The sequence below is a fragment of the Nerophis lumbriciformis genome, linkage group LG06, assembly GCF_033978685.3.
Source record: "Nerophis lumbriciformis linkage group LG06, RoL_Nlum_v2.1, whole genome shotgun sequence".
Classification (NCBI taxonomy): Eukaryota; Metazoa; Chordata; class Actinopteri; order Syngnathiformes; family Syngnathidae; genus Nerophis; species Nerophis lumbriciformis.
This window is the reverse complement of record NC_084553.2, coordinates 58,432,291-58,459,538: the sequence shown is the minus strand read 5'-3', so window position 1 is coordinate 58,459,538 and position 27,248 is coordinate 58,432,291. Positions and strand designations below refer to the sequence as shown.

The 27,248-nt window shown below is 40.4% G+C and overlaps 1 protein-coding gene across 1 annotated transcript in view; it reads right to left on the bottom strand.

Annotated features, from left to right (window-relative positions):
- The window catches only part of larp6a (La ribonucleoprotein 6, translational regulator a), a 35,921-nt gene extending 17,724 nt beyond the window's left edge, over positions 1-18,197 (bottom strand). The window contains exon 1 of the mRNA XM_061964583.1: positions 17,329-18,197. Coding sequence (XP_061820567.1) covers positions 17,329-18,014 — 686 coding nt within the window. The 5' untranslated portion in view covers positions 18,015-18,197. The remainder of the gene's footprint in view (positions 1-17,328) is intronic.
- Between the last annotated feature and the right edge of the window lie 9,051 nt (positions 18,198-27,248).

Here is a 27,248-nt window from a genome sequence, read left to right as displayed (position 1 = left end):
TAAAATAGTCACCCTTTGCTGTGATTACTGCTTTGCGCACTCTTGGCATTCTCTCGATGAGCTTCAAGAGGTAGTCACCTGAAATGGTTTTCACTTCACAGGTGTGCTTTAAGCTCATCGAGAGAATGCCAAGAGTGTGCAAAGCAGTAATCAGAGCAAAGGGTGGCTCTTTTGAAGAAAGTAGAATATAAAACATGTTTTCAGTTATTTCAGTTTTTTGTTAAGTACATAACTCAACATGTTCATTCATAGATTTGATGCCTTCAGTGACAATCTACAATGTAAATAGTCATGAAAATAAAGAAAAGCATTGAATAAGGAGGTGTGTTCAAACTCTTGGTATCCATCCATCCATACACTTTTTTTAAATTGTATATAAAATGATTTGATTTAAAAATATATTTTGGATTTTTATGAATCGATTAAGAATGGTTCAATAAGATTGGCAAATTCATTCAAAACCATTTTTTTTTTTTTTTTTAAAAACACCCCTACTGAATAGTGCTTTCCTTGGTACACAAAAATGCTAGTTTAACAGAAATTATACAGAGAAATTGTTCCATTCCAGTCCCGGAGGTGGCAGTGATGCACCTTAAACAAAAACAAACAAGAGTACATACAGTATCAGCATCTGTTGGTCTGTGTGTGTCACATGTATCACTTATAAGCCAAACAAGAGAACAGTTTTGATGCCAACTTAAAAAAAAAAAAAAGGAACTTATTGCCAAAAGAGGTAGTTTGTAGTAAAGTTGGCTTCAAGTTTTACTATGGACAATGGTTATAGTCTTACTTCCCTTTGTACATGAATGACATATTTCTCTATGGTAGAAATTAAGGGTGTCCCAATCATTTGATTGATTGAATTATTTATTTCAAACCTGCACAGTACAACAAAACACTTTTTTATTTTTATTTTTGATTTTATTTTATTTATTTTATTTATTTATTTTTTATTTTTTTATTTTATTTTTTTATTTTAATCAGATATTGATAGCAGTAAAAAAATGTGATTAATTTAAAATGTCCGACAAAGTGTGCCTTAATGCTGCACAGACTATGCTATATGGCAGGCCTGGGCAATTATTTTGACTCTGGGGCCACATTTAGAGAAAAAAATGGGTCTGGGGGCCGATATCTGATTTTTTAGGAACACTAATACAAAACCTCACAATAATATCTGATTGAATGCTAAAAACGTTATGACAGACCACCTTAAAAAACGGAATGGAATTTACACAATATTAACTATGAACAATAAAACACTGAATATTGACAACATATGAACATCACACCCTCTCTCGATCAACATATTTTACAATCAAGCGAAACACAACAAAAATGCAACAAACACAGCGAAACAAACAAACATTACAAAAACCCCACCTACAATCTGATACACCTGGGATATCACTAAGCTTTAAAACTTTGTTGTGAAAATCTCCACACTGCTTGGTGCCTCGTCTGAGCTGCTGTGACTTAGATTACCATAGTAACTATTTAGATTACCATAGTAACTAGTAGGGCTGTGAATCTTTGGGTGTCCCACGATTCGATTCAATATCGATTCTTGGGGTCACGATTTGATTCAAAATCGATTTTTTTTTTTCAATTCAACACGATTCTCGATTCAAAAACGACTTTTTCCCAATTCAAAACGACTCTATTCATTCAATACATAGGATTTCAGCAGGATCTACCCCAGTCTGCTGACATGCAAGCAGAGTAGTAGATTTTTGTCAAAAGCTTTTATAATTGTAAAGGACAATGTTTTATCAACTGATTGCAATAATGTCCATTTGTTTTAACTATTAAATGAACCAAAAATATGACTTATTTTATCTTTGTGAAAATATTGGACACAGTTTGTTGTCAAGCTTATGAGATGCAATGCAAGTGTAAGGCACTGTGACACTATTGTTCTTTTTTTTATAAATGTCTAATGATAATGTCAATGAGGGATTTTTAATCACTGCTATATTGAAATTGTAACTAATATTGATACTGTTGTTGATAATATTCATTTTTGTTCCACTACGTTTGGTTTGTTCTGTGTCGTGTTTGTGTCTCCTCTCAATTGCTCTGTTTATTGCAGTTCTGAGTGTGGCTGGGTCGGGTTTGGTTTTGGAATTGGATTGCATCGTTATGGCATTGCTGTGTATTGTTTTGTTGTAATGATTAATTAAAAACAATTATTTTTTAATTTTTTTTTTTTTTTTTAATTTAAAAAAAATTTTGAAAAATCGATTTTTTAAAAATTAGAATCGATTCTGAATCGCACAACGTGAGAATCGCGATTGGAATTCAAATCGATTTTTTTCCCCACACCCCTAGTAACTAGTATATCATGCAAAATCGCAGATTCCAACCATTGAAATACTTAGTATAGTTCAGGGGTCGGCAACCCGCGGCTCCGGAGCCGCATGCGGCTCTTTGATCACTCTGATGCGGCTCAGCAGCTTACTTGCTGAACCCCCCAATTTTCCCGTGAGACTTCCGGATTTCAGTGCCTCTCGCAGAAAATTCCCGGGATTAATATTCACCGATTTTCCCTCTTACGGCTATAATAAGGGCGTGCCATGATGGTACAACATTTAGCGCCCTCTACAATGTGTATTAACAGATGGCCAGCCCAACACTTGCTAAACAATATACATCTTGTGCTTGGACACGTATGTGACAGCAAGGCATACTTAGTCAACAGCCACACAGGTTACACTGACGGTGGTCATATAAAACAACTTTAACACTCTTAATAATAATGCGCCACACTTTGAACCAAAACCAAACAAGAATGACAAACACATTTCGGGAGAACATCTGCACCTTAACACAACATAAACACAACAGAACAAACACCCAGAATCCCATGCAGCCCCGACTCTTCCGGGCTACATTGTACACCCCTGCTACCACCAACCCCCCCCCTGTGCGTCGGTTGAGGTGGGCGGGGTTTGGTAGCGGGGGGGGGGGGGGGGGGGGGGGGGGGTGTATAATGTATCCCGGAAGAGTTAGGGCTGCATGGGATTCTGGGTATTTGTCCTGTTGTGTTTATGTTGTGTTACAGTGCAGATGTTCTCCTGAAATGTGTTTGTCATTCTTGTTTGGTGTGGGTTCACAGTGTGGTGCATTATTAGTAAGAGTGTTAAAGTTAGTTTTTTTTATACCGCCACCGTCAGTGTGAGCTGTGTGGTTGTTGACCAAGTATGCCATGCTGTTACCTATGCGGTCAAAGCGGAAGCCCCATACAACGTGTGGCTGATCAGGCACGCTGACTTTAGTGGGTGCTCTATGCTGTACCGTCACGGCACGCATGACGCTGACAAGCACCATTAAATAAAAACTTGCGTGCCGCACCAGCTTTCAAATTCCACATAAAGGTGTGGGCAGCGTGTCTGAGACCACTAGTTATACATAGCACAAAGCAAAAAAAAAAAAAATTCGTATGCAGTGTTATTTCATTTAAAATTTCAAAAAATGTTTGCGGCTCCCATTGTTTTCTATAATTTGTGAAACTGGTCAAAATGGCTCTGACTGGTAAAGGTTGCCGACCCCTGGTATAGTTGAAGACTTACGGTCATTAGAAAACATCACTGCACATCATAACATCATAACACTTTCCATCTTAAAGATCTAAAAACATTTGGAAATGTCCGACGGGCCAGATTGAAAAGCTTAACGGCCCCCGGGCCTTAATTTGCCCAGGTCTGCTAAATGGTGACAACAGACATGCATACATAACTTTTTGCCTCTGTGATCTGCAAAATGACTTCAATTGATATGAACTTACTTAAAGAGAATTTACATTTTTAAAGACACGTGAACTCACAGTTAATGAAATGTTTGAAATAATTGCTTGTTACACTGTATTGGCTGTGAGCGCACGTAGGAGATAAATACTGCTTGTTGAAGTCAGAGAAGTTACAAGTGCTCCACAATAAGCTCACCAGTTGCCTGCCAGCCAGCTTGTTGCACATTTCCCTGACAAGCTGCACCAAGTCTCGCTGCCAGGACCTCTCCATCTGAGGGGTGCAGTGTCACCGCCTCAACCCTCCCACAGAGAACATGTCCCCCTCCACACACACACGGCCCCCCCATCACTTCACAACAACAGGCAGACAAAACGCTGCAAGAAGCAGCCTCGCGGATGAAAAGTCGGGGGCGCTCCGAGTGAATTCTGTTGAGATGACTCATCACCTTCCTCAGCATCCCCGCCCTCTCGCACGCTGCACAGCTTTCTAGCAAGCTGACCGCACAGCTGGCACGAGCCCACATCTTCCCCCGGACTCACAAATGAAAGCTTTGTTCCGCGGCGTCAATCCAACTAAAAAAAATATGTTCAGATGCTGGTTCACTCGGCAAATACCATATCTGTCACCGTGATGGAGCCTTTGACTGGAAAGGCAATGTTTTAAAGCAGAGGATTTCACTGAGTTATGTTTGGCCCCAGTCTAACAGTGAATGCTATTATTACACAATCTTTTCATGCATTTTAGTTGAACAACTAAAACGTAAATATGGTAAGTTGCCATAATTTCACCTCAAAATGTTGTGTATATTACTGTAAATGGAAAAACAGCACTGCTGTTTTTAATGGTAAAAAAAAAGGCAGCTCAGTTGCCAGAATTTTACATTTGTTTTTTCCTGTAAATAAAAAAAATGCAATTATACAGTATATTTTTGGCACCTGAGCTGCCAGGTTTTTTTTTACCGCAAATCAACTGTAAATTTTTCAGTGTATTACTGTAAATGACAAAACGGCACTACGGTTTTACAGCAAAAAAAAGTAGTTTTTTTCATTTAGAGAAAAATGCTGTAAAAACCAGAGTAAATTTCACAATTTTACTGTGAATCCATTGCTACTGGAGATGTTCGATAATATCGGACTGCCGATATTATCGGCCGATAAATGCTTTAAAATGTAATATCGGAAATGATCGGTATCGGTTTCAAAAAGTAAAATTTATGACTTTTTAAAAACGCCGCTGGACGGAGTGGTACACGGACGTAGGGAGAAGTACAGAGCGCCAATTAACGTTAAAGTCACTGCCTCTGCGTGCTTGCCCTATCACATAATATCTACGATTTTTCACACACACACACAAGTGAATGCAAGGCATACTTGGTCAACAGCCATAAAGGTCACACTGAGGGTGGCCGTATAAACAACTTTAACACTGTTACAAATATGCACCACACTGTGAACCCACACCAAACAAGAATGACAAACATTTCGGGAGAACATCCGCACCGTAACACAACATAAACACAACAGAACAAATACCCAGAACCCCTTGCAGCACTAACTCTTCCGGGACGCTACAATATACACCCCCGCTACCCCATACCCCCCGCCCACACCTCAAACCCCCCACAAACACACATTTGTACACACATGCATACACACACTTAAGCATACACACGCACTTGTACACATGCATACACACACACACATACACATTTGTACACACATGCATACACCCACACACACACTTGTACACATGCATACACACGTTTGTACACATGCATACACACACTTAAGCATACACACACACACACACACACACACACACACATTTGTACACACATGCATACACACACTAAAGCATACACACACACTTGTACACACACACATACACATTAGTATACACATGCATACACACACACTTGTACACATGCATACACACACACACACACACACACACACACTTGTACACACATGCATACACACACTAAAGCATACACACACACACACACACATGCATACACACATGCATACACACATTTGTACACACATACATACATACATTTGTACACAAGCATACACACACACACACACTTGTACACATGCATACACACACTAAAGCATACACACACACTTGTACACACACACATACACATTAGTATACACATGCATACACACACACTTGTACACATGCACACACACACACACACACACACACACACACACACACACACACACACACACACACACACACACACACACACACACACACACACACACACACACACACACACACACACACACACACACACACACACACACACACACACACACACACACACACACACACACACACTTGTACACACATGCATACACACACTAAAGCATACACACACACACACACACACACACACATGCATACACACATGCATACACACATTTGTACACACATACATACATACATACATACATTTGTACACAAGCATACACACACACACACACACACACACACACTTGTACACACATGCATACACACACTAAAGCATACACACACACACACACACACACACACATGCATACACACATGCATACACACATTTGTACACACATACATACATACATTTGTACACAAGCATACACACACACACACACACACTTGTACACATGCATACACACACACACACACACACACACACACTTGTACACATGCATACACACATTTGTACACATGAATTTGTACACAAGCATACACACACATAAGCAGAAACACACACACTTGTACACGTGCATACACACACATTTTACACATACATACACACAAGCATACGCACACACATGCATACACACATTTGTACACACACACACACACACACGTTTGTACACGTGCATACACACACATGCATACACACACACACACACACACACACACACACACTTGTACACTCATGCATACACACATTTGTACACACATGCATACACACACTAAAGCATACACACATTTGTACACACATGCATACATACATACATACATATGTACACACAAGCATACACACACAAACATACACACACACACACATTTGTACACATGCATAAACACAAGCATACGCACACACATTTGTACACACATGCATACACACAAGCACACACACACACACACATTTTTAAAAGAATACTTAGGTCTACTACGCTACTGTATTTTAATGTTATTCATTACAGTGGTAGTTGCAGAGCCAAGTCTGAGGTGGTACTTTGTGAAAACAAGATTGAGAGCCACTGGTGTAGATTGAGTGTCTGTGCTTTCCAAGTTGCAGGACTGAAAGCAGTAAACATCCACAAGGCAGCCAGCAATCATTCTGGTGTCTTCCCACCCCACCAAGCACAAGCGGTGACACACAAAGCTATCAGCGCTACAAAGCGAGACCACAATGCACTGTGTTTGTAGTCCAGGTAGGAACTTGTGGAAGGAGGGGATAAAAATAGCAGGTGGTGACGCAGGGAATTAGATTAAGGTGAAGGTGCCATCCTTCATCTCCTCTCCCGGGTGTCTGCTACAGTGCTACAGGTGCTAAAGTGTCGCCTGTCTCTGTCCCGGCTTGTGGGACAATCCCCAAATGCCACATTACTATTTTTTGGGGGGGCAATCTTGCGCTGTACAATATGGTGTCAATTGGCAGTCGTTGCCGTGCCAACACCTGTTGCAGTTTTTATTTAAAGCAGCTGAAAGAAGACAATCCAAATATTAGCTTTTTAATGCACTTCCCTGTCAGCATTGTAGCTGTGAAATGGAACTTCATAAAATGTTACATTCCTGTGAATTTCATACATTTGTGGACACAAACGTTACGCTCTCCCTCAAATGGGATTGTTAGCACCTGTTCTGCCAGATAAGAAGACAAAGCAGGAGCGACTTTCACTATATTTAGTGCACATTTATTTTTAAAACAAGCGACTATTCCAGGTTTTGCTTATTTTTATTTACGTATCGCAGCAGGTCCTTTTGGGTGCTCCTCGTGGGCTTGTGAAAAAAAAAACATGCGTTGTGGCCAATTATGTGAGCGCCTCCTAGACGGCCGGCAAAAATGATGTTTCTCAGCTGTGGTCCATATGGGCCGCAGTGGTACTCAGTTGTAATACACTTTTCCACAACTTGTCACAATAATGACAATCTCAAAAAGATGAAGTCAGAAGTTTAAGCGCAAAAATTATAACTAAAATGGTCATGCTGTATTTTCATTTGTAATTAAATTTTAATGACGAATATATATTATCTATTAATAATTCAGTTAGAATTTGTGATAGCATTGCATAATTGTATGTTAATTAGATTTTCACCAGTTATTTATGAGTCCCTTCTTATGCAGTATATTTGATTATTTTTGTAATCAGCCTGAGCCAAGTCTTTGTGATTAACACATGCTTTCATATCATTTAAAGGCCTACTGAAATGCGATTGTCTTATTTAAACGGGAATAGCAGGTCCATTCTATGTGGAGCAGCGAGAGCGATTCGGACCGAGAAAGCGACGAGTTCCCCATTAATTTGAGCGAGGATGAAAGATTTGTGGATGAGGAAAGTGAGAGTGAAGGACTAGAGGGCAGTGGGAGCGATTCAGATAGGGAAGATGCTGTGAGAGGCGGGTGGGACCTGATATTCAGCTGGGAATGACTAAAACAGTAAATAAACACAAGACATATATATACACTCTATTAGCCACAACACAACCAGGCTTATATTTAATATGCCACAAATTAATCCCGCATAACAAACACCTCCCCCCTCCCATCCATATAACCCGCCAATACAACTCAAACACCTGCACAACACACTCAATCCCACAGCCAAAAGTACCGTTCACCTCCCCAAAGTTCATACAGCACATATATTTCCCCAAAGTCCCCAAAGTTACGTACGTGACATGCACATAGCGGCACGCACGTACGGGCAAGCGATCGAATGTTTGGAAGCCGCAGCTGCATGCGTACTCATGGTACCGCGTCTGCATATCCAACTCAAAGTCCTCCTGGTAAGAGTCTCTGTTGTCCCAGTTCTCCACAGGCCAATGGTAGAGCTTGACTGTCATCTTCCGGGAATGTAAACAATGAAACACCGGCTGTGTTTGTGTTGTTGCTGCAGTCGGCCGCAATACACCGCTTCCCACCTACAGCTTTCTTCTTTGCTGTCTCCATTGTTCATTGAACAAATTGCAAAAGATTCACCAACACAGATGTCCAGAATACTGTGGAATTTTGCGATGAAAACAGACGACTTAATAGCTGGCCACCATGCTGTCCCAAAATGTCCTCTACAATCCGTGACGTCACGCGCAGGCGTCATCATTCCGAGACGTTTTCAGCAGGATATTTCGCGCAAAATTTAAAATTGCACTTTAGTAAGCTAACCCGGCCGTATTGGCATGTGTTGCAATGTTAAGATTTCATCATTGATATATAAACTATCAGACTGCGTGGTCGCTAGTAGTGGGTTTCAGTAGGCCTTTAAAAAGGTTGTACACTGTAAGTAAGTAAGATATAATTATTGAATAAGATTCAAATCAAGAGTAAAGATTACTAATTCAGTGTTAATATTTGAGTGGGACAAATGTATGGAGAATCGGGAGGACTGGAAGCAACGATGGAAGGCTCGTCTGAGGACGACCTAGAGTGGGACCCTGGTCCCTCTGTAGTGGAAAAGTTGGACCCCGAGGTCAAAAAGGTTAAGAATCCCCGAATTAGACAACTGTGCCAACCCGACACCACAGACAGACTGCAGTCCTGGATTGCACTGAATTACAAAACATGGTATTGCTATGCTAACTATGTTGAATTTTATCTGTAGAGCATGGTTCTCCAACCAGTAGCTCATCTATTGATTTTGTGTGTCTTACCAAAGGGTAAAAAAACCCCCAAAGGATTTGTATAACTGTTCGACTCGGACATTATGCCTCTAATTAAAAAATGTCCACAAAATAGCACAAAAAGGGATCTGCTGTCTAGGTAAGGTACAAATTGAATGTCATAAATTGAAGTTGCTGTACTAGGGATATAAAAAATGCAACTAGAAAGAAATGTGTACTGAAATACAAGATGCAGATGAACATTTGTTTTATACAAAATGTGAGTTATGGCGACTGAGACGGTCTTCAATAGATTTTAATGTGATTTGTTAGATCAGTCACATATATGCTGTTTTTTTAAAAGTAGCATTGGGTGCCAGTTCTATGATTACTTACATTCCTCCATACAATAAATAGCTCTGATACATTTTTATTACAGATATCCGATATTCCGATATTGTCCAACTCTTAATTACTGATACCGATATATACAGTCGTGGAATTAACACATTATTATGCCTAATTTTGTTGTGATGCCCCGCTGGATGCATTAAACAATGTAACAAGGTTTTCCAAAATAACTCAAATTATGGAAAAAAAAATGCCAACATGGCACTGCCATATTTATTATTGAAGTCACAAAGTGCATTATTTTTTTTAACATGCCTCAAAACAGCAGCTTGGAATTTGGGACATGAGGAGGTTGAGGTGGGCAGGGTTGGGGGGTGGGGTTAGCGGGGGTGTATATTGTAGCGTCCCGGAAGAGTTGGTGCTGCAAGGAGTTCTGGGTATTTGTTCTGTTGTGTTTATGTTGTGTTACGGTGCGGATGTTCTCCCGAAATGTGTTTGTCATTCTTGTTTGGTGTGGGTTCACAGTGTGCCGCATATTTGTAACAGTGTTAAAGATGTTTATACGGCCACCCTCAGTGTGACCTGTCTGGCTGTTGACCAAGTATGATTTGCATACACGTGTGTGTGAAAAGCCGTAGATATTATGTGACTGGGCTGGCACGTAAAGGCAGTGCCTTTAAGGTTTATTGGCGCTCTGTACTTCTCCCTACGTCTGTGTACACAGCGGCGTTTTAAAAACTCATGAATTTTACTTTTTGAAACAGATACCGATAATTTTGAAACAGTTACCGATAATTTCCGATATTACATTTTAAAGCATTTATCGGCCGATATCGGACATCCCTAATTTTTTTATTTTTATTAATATATATATATATATATATATTTTTTTTTTTTTTTTTTTTTTTTAAATAAAAAAAATTATATTCAAACATTTAATAAAGTCAAATACAAATAAGGCAACAAGAGAAGTGTCCAACACGTCTTTTCTAAAATAAACATGTACAGCAGATATGATCATCTACAATCAACAATATGATTTGCCTGAGTGGCTGGACAGGACAGGTTAAAAAAAAAAAAAAAGTTTTTTTTTTAAATTATTTTTTTTTAATAGATTAAGAATGTCACAAATAAGAAGCGCTAATAATTTGAAAATTAATTTTGTTGACACCCATGGTGTATACTGACTGGTCGACATCCGACTGCGGGGTTGATTGTCAAATCAAAGTCCTTCGAATGGAATTGTTGACTATTTGAAGGCAGGCTGAGTGGATAATGACATTTTGTTAACGTTCTGGCAAAACATACGTATTCCCTTTGTTTGGGTCGAAATAAGTTATCAGAATAAACGTTACAAAAACAAGTAGATATCTGCCGTTTTCATTTTGTAAAAGTAGCTCTTTAAAGACAAAAAGTTGGCGACCCCTGTCCTACAAAGAGTTTGGGGTCTTATTATCGGTTCATGGTACCTGACTGTCATTTGTATACACACACACAAATATATAAATGCCAGGGCGATAAATCGACACACACACACACACTTTTTTTCTTCATTACAAATAAAACGGAAGTTTTGAAGAAAGGTTGTTTGCATGAACAAAGACACTTGCTCGCCGAGCAAAGCAGGAAACGATCACTGATCAGCGAGAGGAACACACCAACAGCCAATCAGACAACAGTTTCAACTATCAAGTTTGGTTGCTCCATCTTTTCCATTTTTTGCGTGGAGTGAGATGAGAAAGTAAAAGAGTGCTGCAAAGAGCGAAGAAACTGGATAAAACCGGAAACGTCACTTCAACTGTATGGCAGGTTTTTTTCCAATTTTTTTACATTTATTTTTTAAACAGACCGTAGTCAGACCAAGGCTCTGGTAATCATTAATACCACACCATCTTAGACGTGCTCGCCCTTTAGAGCACAACTGCAACTTCCTTAAACCAAAAATAAACAAAAGGCGAGTGCCCCTAAAAAAAGGCATTGAAGCTTAGGGATGGCTATGGAAAACGAAACCAAAACTGAACTGGCTACAAAGTAAACAAAAACAATGCTGGACGACAGCAAAGACTTACAGCGTGAGGAGCTGTGACGGCGTCCACATACATGACAAGACAATTAACAATTTCCACACAAAGAAGGATAGCGTCCGCACAACTGAAATAGTCTTGATTGCTAAAACAAAGCAGGTGCGGGGAATAGCGCTCAAAGGAAGACATGAAACTGCTACAGGAAAATACCAATAAAACAGGAAAAACCACCAAAATAGGAGAGCAAGACACTACACACAGGAAAACACCAAAAAACTCCAAATAAGTCAGGGCGTGATGTGACAGGTCGTGACAGTACACCTACTTTGAGACAAGAGCTATAGTGATGCATGGTTGGTTATGGTTTGAATTCATATCCGAAAATTGCAACAATGACTTTTTACTGTCAATATCAACTACCGAGTTTAAATTTTTAATGTTTTCTGCTGGTGGTGTGCTTCCGCATTTTTTCAATGAACAAAAATGTGCCTTTGCTCCAAAAAGGTTGAAAAAACACTGTTCGAGTGAGGCGGTGGTTCATTCACTAACACAAACATTACTTTTTAAGTTTGAAATGTGAATTTGAACCAACAAGTGACATGAAACCTTTTAGGAATTGGAAAAAATGCATTGTGTAACAAATTGGCCCCTTGACATGTCATGTTGACTTTAGCTCTATTGATGAATTCTAATGACTCGTTCAATATGAATGGAGAAATGGCGTGTGAGTATTGGTGCATATTTTCACTTGTTCTTTCTTCCTTCATTTAATTTCGAACATAAGCACACTTACAGCACAATACATCACACAATTTCATATCATTTCACTTTACATCATGTCCGAAAAGGAGTAGGAAGAAGCAAAGCTTATTTAATCCTACCCCTTTCCTACTTCAGAGCGTTTACAAATATATACGTTCATTTACTGACTTCTTTTTGTAGCACAATGACATCCGTGAATGATTAATACAGCAGCTTTTGTAATAGATAATGAAGTCAGTCGTGACAAACATACGGAGATGAAGAATATCTTATTTTCAATAAGGTTGAAAGTGTTTCTCATCTATTCTTCTTTGTAAGCACTATTAATTTAGATGTGTAGTGAATTATATTTATATAGCACTTTTCTCTAGTGACTCAAAGCGCTTTACATAGTGAAACCCAATATCTAAGTCGGCCAGCTGCTGGGGTAGTGACCTTATGTGTCAGCATGTCTGTGATCTTTTAATTCTTTAAAAAAAAAAAAATTATTATTATTTATTTTTTTAATATATTTTATTTTATTTAAATTTTTTTTCCCCCTCCCTCAGGGGGGAATTCGACAGCACAGTTGCTGGTTGTTCCATCTCCTTCGTTGGGGTCCCTGCAAAGATCCTTTACATGGCAGGTGTGCATAAAAAAACACTAGACAAATATCCGTTAGTTGACAGGAGTCCATAAAACACACTAGTCAAAGATCTTTGACTAGTGTTTTTTATGGATTCCTGTTAACTAAAGGATCTTTGACTAGTGTTTTTTTATGCACACCTGTCATGTAAAGGATCTTTGACTAGTGTTTTTTATGGACTCCTGTCAACTCCTCTTAAACTGGATCATATCAGTACATTGTTTAACTCAGGGGTGTCAAACGTACGGCCCGTGGGCCGGATTAAGCCCGCAAACAGGTTTTATCCGGCCCGCGGGATAAGTTTGCCAAGTATAAAAATGAGCCGAAAATTTTGAATGAAAGAAACTGCTGTTATAAATGTGTCCACTAGATGTCGCAATAGCAATTATTTGTATCTTTGTAGATGCTACATATGTAAAAAAAAAAAAAAAAGTGTTAGTGCACCAGTCAAGGAAAATGAGCAAACTACATAACATACTGTAATTTGAGTTTGATATTTTTTTTTTATCTTGGATTGAAAATTAACACCAATGAGTTAACTGATGAACATTATCACATAATTTATTCAGAAAGTATAAATAACGACAAATAAAAAGGTAGAATACTATTAACCGCAACATGTAAGTGTAAAAAAAACATTAATATTTGTACATTTTCAGAATGTGCTTGTTCTATTTTTAAACAAAGAAAACAGTCTGAAGTTGACTTTATTTTTAAGTTATCGTGCCGTGATTTTACCAGTCCGGCCCACTTGGGAGTAGATTTTTCTCCATGTGGCCCCCAATCTAAAATGAGTTTGACACCCCTGGTTTAACTTATTTACTGAATTCATTCCATAATTTAATTCCACATACAGATATGCTAAAGTTTCTAAGTGTTGAACGTGCATACAAATGTTTTAAATTAGATTTTCCTGTTATATTTCTCCTCTTTAGTAGAGAATAATTGTTGTACATTCTTTGGTAGCAGGTTATAGTTCGCTTTGTACATCATTTTAGCTGTTTGCAATTTTACCAAATCGAACTTCAATAATTTTTACTCAATAAATAAAGTATGTTTTCTATGTCCAACATTAAGTATCAAGTCTAATTCAGTTTTTTCAACCACTGTGCCGCGGCACACTAGTGTACCGTGAGATATTGTCTGGTGTGCCGTGGGAGATTATGTAATTTCACCTAATTGGGTGAAAAATATTTTTTTGCAAACCAGTAATTATAATCTGCAACTAATGTGCTGTTGTTGAGTGGCTGTACTGTCTAGAGCAGTGGTTCTTAACCTTGTTGGAGATACCAAACACCACCAGTTTCATATGCGCATTCACCAAACCCTTCTTTAGTGAAAAATACAATGTTTTTTTTTCAAATTCAAGACAAAGTTATGTTTTTTTACTGGTGCACAAAATGAACCGTGCATCAACATCACCTTGTTCAAAGAACAAAACCAATACAGTGCATGAACTCACAACAAATTACACACATGCAAATCAGTCTGACTTTGCTGTTGCCGTATCCATAAAGTGTTTATTTACAAGATGAGTCAGGTGTGTCTTGACCTCCGCGGCGGAGGCTCCGTCGAACCCCTGAGGCAGACTCACCGAACCCCTAGGGTTCGATCGAACCCCTAGGGTTCGATCGAACCCAGGTTAAGAATCACTGGTCTAGAGCTCAGCAGAGTAACCATGTAATACTCTTCCTTATCAGTAGGTGGCAGCAGGTAGCTAATTGCGTGGATGTCGGGAACATGGTTTGTGGTGATCACAATATGCAGATGACGGCGGGAGGCAGTGTGCAGGTAAAAAAGGTACCTAACACTTAAACCAAAAATAAACAAAAAGGCATTGAAGCTTAGGGATGGCTATGCAAAACTAAACTAAAACTGAACTGGCTGCAAAGTAAACAAAAACAGAATGCTGGACGACACCTAAGACTTACAGCTTGTGGAGCAGACGGCGTCCACAAAGTACAAACCCTGTTTCCATATGAGTTGGGAAATTGTGTTAGATGTAAATATAAACGGAATACAATGATTTGCAAATCCTTTTCAACCCATATTCAGTTGAATGCACTACAAAGACAAGATATTTGATGTTCAAACTCATAAACTTTATTTTATTTTTGCAAATAATAATTAACTTAGAATTTCATGGCTGCAACACGTGCCAAAGTAGTTGGGAAAGGGCATGTTCACCACTGTGTTACATGGCCTTTCCTTTTAACAACACTCAGTAAACGTTTGGGAACTGAGGAGACACATTTTTTAAGCTTCTCAGGTGGAATTCTTTCCCATTCTTGCTTGATGTACAGCTTAAGTTGTTCAACAGTCCGGGGGTCGCCGTTGTGGTATTTTAGGCTTCGTAATGTGCCACACATTTTCAATGGGAGACAGGTCTGGACTACAGGCAGGCCAGTCTAGTACCCGCACTCTTTTACTATGAAGCCACGTTGATGTAACACGTAACTTGGCATTGTCTTGCTGAAATAAGCAGGGGCGTCCATGGTAACGTTGTTTGGATGGCAACATATGTTGCTCCAAAACCTGTATGTACCTTTCAGCATTAATGGCGCCTTCACAGATGTGCAAGTTACCCATGTCTTGGGCACTAATACACCCCCATACCATCACAGATGCTGGCTTTTCAACTTTGCGCCTATAACAATCCGGATGGTTCTTTTCCTCTTTGGTACGGAGGACACGACGTCCACAGTTTCCAAAAACAATTTAAAATGTGGACTCGTCAGACCACAGAACCCTTTTCCACTTTGTATCAGTCCATCTTAGATGAGCTCAGGCCCAGCGAAGCCGACGGCGTTTCTGGGTGTTGTTGATAAACGGTTTTCGCCTTTCATAGGAGAGTTTTAACTTGCACTTACAGATGTAGCGACCAACTGTAGTTACTGACAATGGGTTTCTGACGTGTTCCTGAGCCCATGTGGTGATATCCTTTACACACTGATGTCACTTGTTGATGCAGTACAGCCTGAGGGATCGAAGGTCACGGGCTTAGCTGCTTAAGTGCAGTGATTTCTCCAGATTCTCTGAACCCTTTGATGATATTACAGACCGTAGATGGTGAAATCCCTAATTTCCTTGCAATAGCTGGTTGAGAAAGGTTTTTCTTAAACTGTTCAACAATTTGCTCACGCATTTGTTGACAAAGTGGGGACCCTCGCCCCATCCTTGTTTGTGAATGACTGAGCATTTCATGGAATCTACTTTTATACCCAATCATGGCACCCACCTGTTCCCAATTTGCCTGTTCACCTGTGGGATGTTCCAAATAAGTGTTTGATGAGCATTCCTCAACTTTATCAGTATTTATTGTCACCTTTCCCAACTTCTTTGTCATGTGTTGCTGGCATCAAATTCTAAAGTTAATGATTATTTGCAAAAAAAAAAAAATGTTTATCAGTTTGAACATCAAATATGTTGTCTTTGTAGCATATTCAACTGAATATGGCTTGAAAAGGATTTGCAAATCATTGTATTCCGTTTATATTTACATCTAACACAATTTCCCAACTCATATGGAAACAGGGTTTGTACAACCACATGACATGACAACAACAAAATAGGATTGCAAGACAAGAACCAAAACACTACACACAGGAAAACACCCAAAATTTCAAAATAAGTCACGGCATGATGTGACAGGTCGTGACAGTAGATACACATTTGAGACAAGAGCTATAGTGATGCATGCTTGGTCATGGTTTAAATTCACATCCAACAATTGCGAGAACGACTTTTTAAATTGTCAATATCGGCTGCGGAGTTTCATTTTTTTCATGTTTTCATGTTTTCTGCTGGCGGAAATATGTGCCTTGGCTCAGAAAAGGATGAAAAACATTGGTGTAATAAATTGGCCCTTGACATGTTGACTTTAGCTCTATTGATGAATTCTAATGACTCGTTCAATATGAAGGGAGAAATGGCGTGCATATTTTCACTTGTCCAACTTTAAAGTGGTTTTAAAATAACGTCGGTGACAAACCTGGACTTGTCGTGCCGGCCGAGTTCGTCCTCGCTGCAGCTGCCGCCGATGAAGTCGACATTCCCGGGCGAGAATTCCTCCGGTTCCTCGTCCTCGGCGGCCTGGATGGCCACCGTGATGGTCACCGTGCCCATCTCCTGCGAGTGCGGCTCCACGGCGATGACCTCATCCACGCCCCGCTCCGAGGACGAGTCCGGGGAGCACGGCCCCGCAGCCTCGCTCATGTTCCCCGCCTGGGTCGAGGCGCCTCCGCTGGATCCCTTCCCTCCTCGCACGGCGGAAGCCGAGATCGAGTCGAGGACGCGGGGAGGACGCGGCGTCGTCGTCGCCGGGGCTCGACGGCTACTCTCCGTGCTATGGCGGACGAGGACCCACGGGGCTGCCAAGACGCGCTCCACGGCTCGCCAGACGACCCCGATCCAGATCCGAGCCTCCGACGGAGGACTGTGCGGAGCGGCGGGGCTCGTAGCAGCCGGCGAGACGCAGCCTGGAGCAGCAGAGGAGGCTCCACCGTGTACCGCCGCGGCTACTTCCTCATATGTAAGAGGCTTGGCGGGGTTGGGCCGAGGATGAGGCGGCGCCTCTTCGCGCTCACTGGCGGCCCACAAGCACAGGCTGACACACAGCCAGGAGGGGGGCAGCAGGAAGGAGTGGCAGCGCAGGAAGGCGTTCACCAAAGCATGCATACTTTTGGTCTTTTTTACACTTTTTATTCCTAAAATTGTTGTCTTACGGCGTGAGGACACATCCGTCCCCCGCTATCCTGGCTCTAAGTAGGGGAACGCATTCACGTGTTTGTGTTCCTCCCTAATTGGGGACCGACAATGCACGAGCCCTGGGCCAAGCCGGCTAATTAGATAATAGGCTTGCAGCCGGTGCGGCACGCAATTGTGCGCCAAATGTTGACGTGACATCCGTACATTGCAACGCCGTCTTTGCGTTGGAAGAACTATAGAATAACATCTATTTTCTTCATCTACAAACTGTGCGGAGTTTGCATGTTTTTGTTGTTCAGCGATTGCCCCCTGCACGCTGACCTTTAGTCGAGATTAGGGATGTGACGTTCGTGAACGATACCAGTCTTTTGAACGACTCCTTTAGGTGATTGATGGGAACCGACTCCCAATGGGGAGCCGTTTCTAATGCACGTGCATATTCAGCGTTGGCAATTGCTCACTGTACACCTGGCTGGCAACTCCATTTGAAAATAAGTCAGTATTTGGATAAAAAAAAAAGTGTATATGTATATGTATGTATGTGTATATATATATATATATATATATATATATGTATGTATAGATATATATATACATATATATTTAAATAAATATATGTATATTTATATATATATATATTTTATATACGTATATATGTATATATATACAAATTAAGAAATATATATATATATTTATACATATATATATATAAATATATAAATATAAATATATATATATATATATATATATATATATATATATATATATATATATATATATATATATATCTATCAATCAATCAATGTTTATTTATATAGCCCTAAATCACAAGTGTCTCAAAGGACTGCACAAGCCACAACGACATCCTCGGTACAGAGCCCACATATGTATATATCCATCCATCCATTTCTACCGCTTATCCCTTTCAAGGTCGAGGGGGGTAAAAAAAAAAGAAAAAAGTATATATATGTATATATATATATATATATATATATATATATATATATATATATATATACATATGTAACGATACAAAGTCGTTACAGGGGTGGACCGGTACTCCTCAGAGGCGGTATAGTACCGAATATGTTTAATTAGTATCGCGGTACTATACTAATGCCAGTATACCGTACAACCCTATATATATATATATATATATATATATATATATATATAAATATATATAAATACTGAATATATATTACCCCCCCTCGACCCCGGAAGGGATAAGCGGTAGAAAATGTATATATATATATATATATACAGGTAAAAGCCAGTAAATTAGAATATTTTGAAAAACTTGATTTATTTCAGTAATTGCATTCAAAAGGTGTAACTTGTACATTATATTTATTCATTGCACACAGACTGATGCATTCAAATGTTTATTTCATTTAATTTTGATGATTTGAAGTGGCAACAAATGAAAATCCAAAATTCCGTGTGTCACAAAATTAGAATATTACTTAAGGCTAATACAAAAAAGGGATTTTTAGAAATGTTGGCCAACTGAAAAGTATGAAAATGAAAAATATGAGCATGTACAATACTCAATACTTGGTTGGAGCTCCTTTTGCCTCAATTACTGCGTTAATGCGGCGTGGCATGGAGTCGATGAGTTTCTGGCACTGCTCAGGTGTTATGAGAGCCCAGGTTGCTCTGATAGTGGCCTTCAACTCTTCTGCGTTTTTGGGTCTGGCATTCTGCATCTTCCTTTTCACAATACCCCACAGATTTTCTATGAGGCTAAGGTCAGGGGAGTTGGCGGGCCAATTTAGAACAGAAATACCATGGTCCGTAAACCAGGCACGGGTAGATTTTGCGCTGTGTGCAGGCGCCAAGTCCTGTTGGAACTTGAAATCTCCATCTCCATAGAGCAGGTCAGCAGCAGGAAGCATGAAGTGCTCTAAAACTTGCTGGTAGACGGCTGCGTTGACCCTGGATCTCAGGAAACAGAGTGGACCGACACCAGCAGATGACATGGCACCCCAAACCATCACTGATGGTGGAAACTTTACACTAGACTCTCCTGTCTTCCTCCAGACTCTGGGACCTCGATTTCCAAAGGAAATGCAACATTTGCATGGTTGGGTGATGGTTTGGGGTGCCATGTCATCTGCTGGTGTCGGTCCACTCTGTTTCCTGAGATCCAGGGTCAACGCAGCCGTCTACCAGCAAGTTTTAGAGCACTTCATGCTTCCTGCTGCTGACCTGCTCTATGGAGATGGAGATTTCAAGTTCCAACAGGACTTGGCGCCTGCACACAGCGCAAAATCTACCCGTGCCTGGTTTACGGACCATGGTATTTCTGTTCTAAATTGGCCCGCCAACTCCCCTGACCTTAGCCCCATAGAAAATCTGTGGGGTATTGTGAAAAGGAAGATGCAGAATGCCAGACCCAAAAACGCAGAAGAGTTGAAGGCCACTATCAGAGCAACCTGGGCTCTCATAACACCTGAGCAGTGCCAGAAACTCATCGACTCCATGCCACGCCGCATTAACGCAGTAATTGAGGCAAAAGGAGCTCCAACCAAGTATTGAGTATTGTACATGCTCATATTTTTCATTTTCATACTTTTCAGTTGGCCAACATTTCTAAAAATCCCTTTTTTGTATTAGCCTTAAGTAATATTCTAATTTTGTGACACACAGAATTTTGGATTTTCATTTGTTGCCACTTCAAATCATCAAAATTAAATGAAATAAACATTTGAATGCATCAGTCTGTGTGCAATGAATAAATATAATGTACAAGTTACACCTTTTGAATGCAATTACTGAAATAAATAAAGTTTTTCAAAATATTCTAATTTACTGGCTTTTACCTGTATATCGTGTATCGCGATATGGCCTTAAAATATTGCGATATTAAAAAAAGGCCATATCGCCCAGCTCTAAGTATATATACATATATATGTATATATATATATATATATATATATATATATATATATATATATATATATATATATACGGTATATATATATATATATATATATATATATATATATGTACAGTACAGGCAAAAGTTTGGACACACCTTCTCATTCAATGCATTTTCTTAATTTTCATGACTATTTACATCGTAGATTGTCACTGAAGGCATCAAAACTATAAATGAACACATGTGGAGTTATGTACTTAACAAAAAAAAACTTTGTTCATGTCGGCTTGCTTGTGGCTCATCAGTGACAAGTAAACTGCAGCCAAGTCCCCCCAAACGCTACGGCACGGCCCGAGGGTCAAAAAGGACCCGTGTGTGTTAATTGCCCGTTAAAAAAATGTGTGTCGTTATTGAAATTTATAGTTAGTTTTACTCATAAAAATCCCCAAGATGTATTTTATGGAAGTGAATGTTCTGCCAACAAGGACATGTTTTGTGGATTTATAGGTTTCCAGGGTGTGTTTTTGAACAAGTTCCTCATATATGTTTGTAAAGTGGGACTAGGAAAAGCGTGTAACATAGAGGAAAAGCTAATAGCCTCACAAACCTATAGTTTGTTTCCCATTGACTTTGGCAGATTTTCGACATGACGTAATCCCATGTTGGACAAGTCGTTTCCAGGAAATAACACGACAGTCAAGCAGAAGGTGTTTGTGCAGTTGTTCACGCGACGGACGCGGGCAGATTTCTTGCTGGCTCAAGCCAACGCTCAGTGACAGCCCGCCTTAACGGTTGTGTTCGCTGTCGTCGTCCCCGCATGTTGCTTCTCAACTCCCAGCGCTGGCGAGCTCGTTTCGCAGCTGGTGGGCAGCCTGACTCATTGCCCGCGCCACATGCCGTACGCACGCCGCTCCACTTTGTGGACAATGCAGCATGGGAGGTGACAGCTAAGTATGTACTTTCAAAAAATCACTGCAGTAAACAAAGAAATGTTTTGTTTTTTTCCCCTGGATGACAATGTGCAGGCCTCTCCATCAAGATCCACTTGTGAACAAAATGGGTTTGTTAAGTGTTGCTAAGCTTATGCATTTAACAGCGCGGGCTCTGACGAGAACGAGGCAGTCGGAATTCTATTTGTATTCGTTTATGTTTCCAGAATATTGTTTGATTGATCCATATTTCAATCTACTTATCTAACGTACTTTATTTCCTTTTACAACGTCTTTATTTACAGGCAAGACATTGTTCCCCTGCCCTATATAATCTAAAGGAATTTTCCCCATGAGATATGTTGAAATAAGGGTGTCCTGATCCGATATTGATATCGGAGATCAGTTTGATATCAGCAAACAAAATAAAAAACAAGTATCAGATGACTTTAGATGTCAAATCTCTAATGTAAGCGTGTTTACTTTGTGCAAAGCTGGACAGCCAGTTAACATTGAAATGTCCTCCAATAAACACACAGGATTGGCATGTTTTTCTATTTTAGTCAAGTCATTTACAAAAGGTAAACATGGTAGTCTATTGGAGCTAGCAGCTACACAACAGCTAAGCACACAATAGCACATAAGCTAGACATTCATACAGTTAAAGTTAAAGTACCACGAGGTATGGTGAAATGACTCTCTGCATTTGACCCATGCCCTTGTTCCATCCCCTGGGAGGTGAGGGGAGCAGTGAGCAGCAGCGGTGGCCACGCTCGGGAATCGTTTTGGGGATTTAACCCCCAATTCCAAACCCTTGATGCTGAGTGCCAAGCAGGGAGGTAATGGGTCCCATTTTTATAGTCTTTGGTATTCTTTGGTTGAACTCATGACCAAGGCAGTGTTTTTCAACCTTTTTTGAGCCAAGGCACATTTTTTTCATAAAAAAAAATACGGAGGCACACCACCAGCAGAAAAGGTTAAAAAATTAAACTCCACCAGGTTGTCGTGCCTTATTTTGAGTTTGTTGTTGTTGTTTCCTGTGTGTATTGCTTTAGTTCCTGTCTTGCGCTGTTATTTTGGTGACCCTTCCTGTTTTGTTGGTGTTCTCCTGTAGCAGCTTCACGCCTTCCTTTGAGCGCTATTGCCCGCCCCTGCTTTGTTTTCGCAATCAAAACTATCTAAGTTGTGCGTACGCTATCCTTCTTTGTGGGGACATTGTTGATTGTCATGTCATGTACAGGATGTGCTTTGTGGACGCCGTATTTGCTCCACACGCTGTCAGTTTTTGCTGTCGTCCAGCATTCTGTTTTTGTTGACTTTGTAGCCAGTTCAGTTTTACTTTTGTTTTACATAGCCACCCCTATGCTTCAGTGTCTTTTCCTAGCGGGACTTGCCTTTTGTTGATTTTTGGGTTAAGCGATACATACCTTTTTACCTGCACGCTGACTCCCACTGTGCTCTGCCTATTGGGATCACGACAAACCATCCTCGACGCGTTCCGACTTCTACAAAGCAATGAACTACCTGCTGCCACCTACTGATATGGAGTATTACATGGTTACCCTGCCAAGCTCTACACAGCACAGGCACTAGACAACGGCACATTATTATGACTATTGATTTGCAAAAAATATTTTTTTGGACCAATTAGGTGAAGTTGCATAATTTTCCACGGCACACCAGGCAATATATCATGGCACACCAATGTGCCGCGGCACAGTGGTTGAAAATCACTGCTCTAAGGTGCGCCCCTGTGCAATTGCGCACTGCTCAAGCGTCCTCTGCGCACGGCAAATCTATGCCACGCACAAAATCAAGGAAAAAAATAAGCGCATAACAATTTTCGACACACGGACACGACAGAGAAAACAGTTTTTGTCATCATTGTTCAAATATTGTAACGTCTGTCGAGACGCTTTGAGGACATGAATTCCATCCATCACTTTACTGAGCAAAACTCTTTATTGTCGGCCATAAACACATCACCAAAACATTAGTAAAAAAAATTATATCTAGCAAAACTGGTCATTTTCTGCAGTACAAACCAGACCAAAAGCAACTTTGTTATATCAACAGCAGCCGCTCGCTCTTTCTCACTTGCGCCAACACATGCACATATGGCACTTAGCCACTGATGCGTTTACAGCCACACAAAAAGTCAGACAACTCCAACACCACACATAAAGTGTCATTCCAGGTTGTTACACTATGATTTACCAATCAAATGTGTGCTCATTCTAGTGTTATTTATTAAGAATCTTAATTTATAAATATTAATCATGAAATTATGTTAGTATATTAAATAAATACTAATAAAAATATATTTTTTAGAAACAGGAAGTTGCAGGAATGTACACATGATCCCCTGCTTACATCTCATTGTGCAACATGTGAATGTTTTAATGGGAACTAAATGCAATGTCTGAAAGGGGTACAAATTATTTCCAAAGCAGGACCTCCACCCAGACAAACAATACAAGTACACAGTTCATGAAAAACAATATTTTTTGTTATTGTCATTGTAAGTGGGCCTAAACACTTATATTAGAAAATCATCTCATGGAAATGACTGCTGTCATTGGATTATAATAATAAGATAATGTTGTCTGTCTATCTGTGTTGGCCCTGCGATGAGGTGGGGACTTGTCCAGGGTGTACCCCGCCTTCCGCCCGAATGCAGCTGAGATAGGCTCCAGCGACCCCGAAAGGGACAAGCGGTAGGAAATGGATGGATGGATGGAGATTTAACTTGTCATTTAGTCAGGTTTGGGACAGGTGTGCTGCTGGTGTAGCCACAGTGTGCACGTCTGATGTTGCTCACATGGGCTCCACTGAATGCTCAGGGAGTTTTTGCGTTTGCTCACACACATGAAAAATTAGAGGGAACATTGCTCACGACCTACCGATCTCAGGGCGGACACTCTAACCACAACGCCACTGAGCAGGTTTAAGGTTTAAGTTGTCTTCAATTGGACAATACTGCAGTCTAAAACTTTTGTCAATGTGAACAAGTATTAAACAAATTATGGCTGCGTATTACTTACACATACAAAGTCTCCAAGGCCGAAAAGTGTATTAGAAAGTATCCAGTAACAAACGTGTCCGCATTAATCAACTTTGTGGGTCATGAGCTGAATTTAAGGAATTATCACAACCAATGGTTGTCGCCAAAAAAGAAAGAACCACTCCACTTAAAAGCATACGTCTGTCATAAGGTTAGTGTTTCTCATACATACTTATTATTCTCTGTGTGTACTAGTATGTACGATGATTTGTGCTGACATTGTATGTTTGTATCGTATTGGCCAATTATTATTATCGAACGAGTATGACGATTCTCCTGGTCGGGGTGTATCCCTCCATGGAGGATGCCTGTGCGCGACTTTGTTTTACGTGGGGAGACTGGTGCACAGACAGTCACCACACGATCCTTGACAGAACCGGGTCAGGGTCCAGTGGCATGGAGTCCAAGACGACTGGGGACCCTTTTCTGCTGCAGCCTTCTTCCGCCATCGCAGCCGTTGTGGTAGTTCTTAAATTTACCGTCTTCCGCCTGCTCCGCCGTTGAGGTCTTCACCGTATCCCTGGTTAGGGGGCAGTCAGGTACTAGGCCTTTGCCAAGGGCCACCTGGGGTAACAGTAGTAAAGGGGTTAACCTCCTAGTGCCCCAAGACCCCATAGAGGAGCCTCCACTGCCGGATGCACTTTAACGTCACGCCCAGGACCATGGCCAATACTCACGGTTCCAACGTGGGTGTCGTATCGAAAGTGGAAAAGTCCTATCAGGACAACCCTAGTTGAAATGTTTAATACCGTTTCAAACGCCTCGTCAGCCGGTGTGTCGGCACATGCGTGGGTGGAAAGTGGAGTGACTTGGGGAAGTCTGTTCAATTAATATTCAGCGTAACATGGAGCAAAAAAACATAACAATGTGGTCATGTTTGGTATCTTTACAGCTTCACAGATGCCTCGTCAGGCGGTGTCTGTGAAGTTTGACTCGGGAACTGGTGGAAATGAACTAGTACTGCAAAAAACAACTACAAGCTAAGCAATGGTTTGTGTCAAGACGTGGACTATGGTGTGTTTGTTTTCCCGAGATGCAAGTAAAGCTGGACTGGTCATGGCGTGAAGGTAAATCCATATTTATTTATAACACTCAAAGGAAAAAAAAGCGCGCTCAAGGCGGAAGTACAAACTTGACCAACGAAACAAAAAGACTTGCACGTGGGCAAAAAACTGTGAACAATTAAACAAAAACACTAACTGTGGCATTAATAGAAAAAAACTTACTTGGACATGGCATGAAGTGCGCAGAGGTAGACAGAGTGTGACAGGGGTATGAATGCGGGATGTCACCGGAACGACAAACTGAAAACAATGAACTTAAATACTATAGACATGATTAACGAAAACAGGTGCGTGACTCAAAACGTGAAACAGGTGCGTGACGTGACAGGTGAAAACTAATGGGTTGCTATGGTGACAAACAAGAGTGCACAATGAGTCCAAACGTGGAACAGGTGAAACTAATGGGTAACAATGGAAACAAGACAAGGGAGTGAAAAGCCAGAAACTAAAGAGTCCAATAACTAAAACAAAACAAAACATGACTAAAACAAAACATGATTACACAGACATGACAGTTTGATAGTCGACTAGTCATTGACTATCCTAACTATTAGTTGACTACATGCATCTGGGATGTAAGATGCACACACCAAATTTTAGAAGAATATATTTTTTCGATATATTAGCCGCACCGGATTTTAAGCCGCAGATGAATATGTAATGAAAAGTGTGTGTTTGTTACATACCTAAATTGTTTCCAAACAGTGTCTGATTGATTGATTGATTGAGACTTTTATTAGTAGATTGCACAGTACAGTACATATTCCATACAATTGACCACTTAATGCCCTTAACACCCGAATACGCTTTTCAACTTGTTAATCAATTCATGGTATAAATATATACTATCATCATAATACAGTCATCACACAAGTTAATCATCAGAGTATATACATTGAATTATTTACATTATTTACAATCCGGGTGGTGGGATGTGTAGGGGGTTGGGGCGGGGGCGGGGCGGGGGGGGGGGGGGGGGGGGGGCTTAGGTTTGGTTGATATCAGCACTTCAGTCATCAACAATTATATCATCTGAGAAACGGACATTGAAACAGTGTAGGTCTGACTTGGTAGGATATGTACAGCGAGCAGTGAACATAGTGAGCTCAGATAGCATAAGAACAAGTATATACATTTGACTGAGAACGTTGAGGAATGCTCATCAAACACTTATTTGGAACATCCCACAGGTGAACAGGCTAATTGGGAACAGGTATTAAAGCAGCTTCCATGAAATGCTCAGTCATTCACAAACAAGGATGG